Below are 5,011 nucleotides of genomic sequence, written 5' to 3'. Positions count from 1 at the left end.
TTGATGTGTCCGTAAGTGGCCTGTTGTACGGCAAAATTTCTGTCCCTATCCAATTTACATTAGTATTCCCGTGGCAGTCCAAATTTCCCCGACCTTCCTCCCGGACGGCCTCTATTACAGGACCTACCTATTGAATTTATTGTAAATTTGTTCTCGTCCTGAACATGCATGAAAAAATTGCCACTGGACGTTAAGCAGCCAACAATCAATCAATCAATTGTTTAGAATTATACTGTTTTATATCCAATGTCAGTGTAAGATTTAACTTTTTCCTTCTTTTTCGATCATAAAAATGTTCTATCTCCAAAATCTGATTTCAATTTCTTTTTAATGGATAAAATTATGAGGTCATGTAAAGCACTTATAAGACACCTAGGACCTGCATAAGCATAGCATCTTTTTTATTTAAAGCTTGAGTTAAATTTAAAAAAGAAAAAAAAATTATAAACTTCAAGTCTAATTTTTACCAAAGTGACAAAATTGGACATAGACCAGTATAATTCCAAGGTGACGAAATTTTGAGTAGGCACTTTCCGTTTTGAATTTTCCTCGGAGTGCACTTTTTTTGTGATTTAAACATTTTTACTATTTTAAAAATGTATATCAACTGTGATTCTAGTAAATTATAATTGCTGCAAGAAATCGGTTGCATTTCCAATAAAGAATATCGGACCGCCTGCTTAATTTAATCTTCATTAGGGCGCTACAGCTTTAATTTAAAAACATAACATAGCTTAATATAGGTGCTATAAAGAGTAAATATTTATGCTACTGTTTGAGGTTGGTGCCGTTGCAATACATTAAATGTAAGGTACTCAGAACAAACAATATTTACATGATACTTTATACACGACATTAGGAAAACATATCTATTTAAAACATTTTAAATTTTAACTTTTTCGGCATTCACTAAATCATATCTTCAAAATGGTTCAGTCTACTGATTATAAGAATGCCCCTCCTTTTTCTCTATTTGCAACAATTAACATATTTTTTTCTTGGCTAAAATGGATTGACGATGGTTCAGAGAGACCGTCCCTTCCAGATAACAATTGTCGGTGTTGTTTTCCATCATTAGAGATTAGTATAATATTGTTTGATTTACGTCCTACTACGTATATGTCACCACTGCTATCTACGGTGATGCCTCCTGGTTTCTTCAAAACACTTTCATTTTGAAATATCCATTGTAATTTACCTTGTATATTATGACATGTAACGGTGTTTTTAACCGGGTTGGTATGATACAGCTTGTCACCAAATGTTGTAACGTAGCTTTCGGCCCGCATTTCACCTACGACTATATCGCTTATGGTCTCATCATTTGGATTGATCAATTGAATTCCACGATTCCGCCCAGAACAAACCAGTTGGTTTTCATTATATGTTATGCCATATATATAATCCTTTACCGAAATAGTTTTCTTGACTTTTTGATTTTCCATGTCAATAATATATATACACTTAAATAGGGAACTACCACGTGATACAGCCAATGTATTGTCTTCTGTAATGTATGTTACATCAAAGAATGACAACTTTATTTCATCACTCAATGATCCATTTGCGTTCAAAACGGTTAAAGTACCGTTGCCAATTGTACTGCTATAGCTAGAAAATACCACCCTTCCATCAGGGAGCAGACATGTCCCAAACGTGTTATTGTTCTGTTTCGTGTTAATAGTCTGCTGTAACTGTAGATTAATATTGCCAAACGATCTTGACGGTACCTTTGCCACCATCATTTGAGCTTGTTTTTGTTTTCTCGTGGTAAGCTCAATAGTAGACGGTTTACTTTCAACCGTGATTCTTCCAAAATTTTGAATGTCGGAAATGAAATTTTTGACTGCAGTGTTTAAACGAAATGACAGACCGATCTTTTTTAAATTCTCGCTACCGGACATTGACCTGATGTATTCATCTTTGCCAGCGATCTCCTTTTCAATTCGTTTCAAAGACAAAAAAGTCTGAAGGTCTGACGCATGCTGTTTGATATCTGCAATGTTCTTTTGTAATATTGCAACTTCTTGTTGCTTTTCTTCTAAAGAATTTAGCAGTTTACGGATATTTTTACTCTCCTTGTCTTCCGATGCATATAGCTCATTTATTATATCTGCTTGTATTTTGTCGATATGATTATTGATTGCTGTTCGGGTCTCTTGTATTTCATTCTCGATCTTCTTCTGAGTTTCAGATAATGTTTTCAGGTTGTTTTGTCGATCTTTCATGATTTTCTTAATATTTTCGGTTACTTCTGCCAATGTCTGCTCAATTTCGTACAATGTATTTGATGTCTTGGCGTTATGAATGACGTCATCTAGTTTTACGATTTCGTCACATTTGTTGTGATTTTGTACAATGCAGCTGCTACAACAAGGACATTCATGCTTTTGACAGTATATGATGTATTTTTCATTGTGTTTGTCAAATAACTGAGATATTTGAACTATATCCTTGGGTATTTTTTTATATTCAGAAATTGGTATGACAGTATGATTTCGTGATGCTTTCGATAAACTGTGATGCTCCTGGCAGCATTCGCAAAGTCCTTCGTCGCATTCACTACACCAAAGCGCAGAAGGTTTGGTGATATGGCGTAAATCCCAAACACCGCAACTTAAAGATGAAGTCGCCATTACACAATAGAAAATGATTCCCTGAAAAAAAGTAATGATAAGAGGATCAAGAAGCCACTGCATTGTATTATTATAATTAATCATCGTTTAAAATTCATAACGGTTTTCTTATTTATTATCCACATCTGATGCAGTATCGGGGTTACTTCAATACTTCATTGGTAGAGTAGATCTTAGTAGTGTAAACCTTAATCCATGTAGGTTTGGTTTCGTGCGGTGTGTTGGAACGACGGAATATATAAAGCTAAGATTCTGTGTGTAATGTACTTACTTTACTTACTTTTACAAATACTAAAAACCTCTTTTTCGATAAAAGGGTTGCATTATTTTTTATTTATAATATTTATTGACCAAATTGACCAAATTATTATTTGGTATACTACATTTTGTTGCTTTTGTTGCACACAATATTTACCTGAGTGTATTAACAAACTTGTCTTGTCTTGTCATTGAGACTTTCGGCTGTGAAAAAAATACAGGGCTTTTCATATTCAAGTAATTGGAACTTTGTGGACCTTATCTTATATTTCTGATAGTTTTCCCCATCCATTCCCATATTTTCGAGCTGGCAAAAGCGACTTATTTCAGCAGCACGTCCCATCAACTTGTATATAGTAAATCCCCCCGGGCGAGGATGCAGCATGAATCTATTTTCAATAGCTTTATGTTTTGTGATAAGTAGTTTGTCAGATTTTTCAATTAGGTGATATTTTGGGGAATAAAGTATCATACTCGGCTGAGTGGTTTTACATTCCATATTGTCAATCAAACTTATGGACCTATGCAAATATATGGATATGTTTTACAGCCGTTGTGCTCATAATTTTTTCATACATTTTTCAACTATTATCTGCCGACAAAAATGCAATCGACAATTCAACTTGCAAGTAGAAAAGGAACAGTTAAAACCAACAATAAATGTGTTGGTTATTGTAATGTTTGTTTGGCTTCCACGGCAAATATTGCAAGCAAATCTTGGCCGAGAACAGATAAGGAACGCAATTTATATGTACAGTTTGATTGATTGAATGGAATGCAGAGAAAAGGTTTTTTTAGGAAATCCTTAGGAACCCAATCAGACTTATAACATGTATATCATAGGCATAATCACACTTGCACGAGGAGGCTTCAAAATGAAATCTTGGTCAAAAGTCTATAACAGGAGCACACAAACAAAAATTAGCTTTTCGAAAACTGAAAACCGGGCCAACTCAATGAGCATATTGGATGTGTGCAGTAAAATAATCTGGTAATCTTTGCAACTTTCGTTTTTTGTGGTAGAGAAATGGTGAAACAATACTTACTATTCATATCTTATTTATAGATTAATAAATGATTAATAACAAAAACTTTATACAAATCATGTTAAATTCATTCATTTACCTGATATTTACGAGTGTTTCATTGTTGTTAATAAAAGGGTGACCAGGAAAGTCATCACACGACTTATCACGTGACTTTATATGATAAATGGTAAACATGATATACACAAAACTATTTAAAGGCGCGGTATAATTTATAAACAGCATATATCAGACAAACTTAATTGATTATTTCTTATCAGAAGTAATCTACCACTTTATAAACATAATTATATAGATTATGTGATTAAATATTTGTAGGACATTCATAGTAATAGTTAAACCAATCTATTTTTACCAATCTAAAAGAGAAAAGATATTTTCTAAATCTTTCCTTTGCCAACAAAGGTCTCGATGGCGTCAACCTTGGCAATATCCTTCATCATAAATTAGTTCAATCGAAAATACCTCCTTATTTTAAAGACCAGTCTGTACCAATAATTTCTTATACCTATACCAAACCTATTGCAACTAAAATTTTCAATTACAAACGCGTTTTGCAGGATCTCGATATTGACGACTTCAAGTCTAAACCTCCTGATTGCACTTGTGCTAGTTCCCAATTCACATATAATCCCGCTAGCCACGTTATTACCGGTGACCTTAACATTGTTAATAACACTTCTCTACGAAACGTGTTATCGAAAGGTCCGAAATATCGTGAGCCTAAATCCATCAATTGGAAATACAACTTTAAAATTTTGATGGATTCAGTCGAGGATTATGCCAGGCAATGGGCTAAGCGCGAGAAGGAAGACGTAGACACTCTATCCGAATGGATAAAGGCAGTGAGGTCCTTAATACAAATCAGAATTAAGAAACTGAATGGGTCCATCAATGCCCATGCTACGTCAATTTTTAAAGACCCAAATGTTGCTAAACACCTATCCGACCTCCATGATAAATATGTTGTTGTCCCCGCAGACAAAGCCCCAAATAACATCGTTTTTGTCTGTAAAAGTCATTACATTAATTGCTTGATAAACGAATTAGGTATAGACAATTCACTTGGAA

At 34.0% G+C, this 5,011-nt stretch overlaps 1 protein-coding gene across 1 annotated transcript; it reads right to left on the bottom strand.

Annotated features, from left to right (window-relative positions):
- Window positions 1-827: 827 nt before the first annotated feature.
- On the bottom strand, window positions 828-4,100 carry LOC139483525 (uncharacterized). Its single transcript, XM_071267544.1, has 2 exons — window positions 4,020-4,100; window positions 828-2,657 (listed from the first exon to the last, which is right to left on the bottom strand). The coding sequence occupies exon 2, from the start codon at window positions 2,634-2,636 to the stop codon at window positions 945-947; it is 1,692 nt and encodes a 563-aa protein (XP_071123645.1). The 5' UTR covers window positions 2,637-2,657; window positions 4,020-4,100; the 3' UTR covers window positions 828-944.
- Between the last annotated feature and the right edge of the window lie 911 nt (window positions 4,101-5,011).

Source organism: Mytilus edulis, chromosome 7 (assembly GCF_963676685.1).
Source record: "Mytilus edulis chromosome 7, xbMytEdul2.2, whole genome shotgun sequence".
In the NCBI taxonomy this organism is placed as follows: domain Eukaryota; kingdom Metazoa; phylum Mollusca; class Bivalvia; order Mytilida; family Mytilidae; genus Mytilus; species Mytilus edulis.
Note: the sequence above shows the minus strand (reverse complement) of the source record. Positions and strands in the feature narration are given on the sequence as shown.

Coding starts and splice junctions, on each gene's coding strand:
- LOC139483525 (XM_071267544.1), bottom strand. CDS start 2,636: ATGGCGACTTCATCTTTAAGTTGCGGTGTTTGGGATTTACGCCATATC.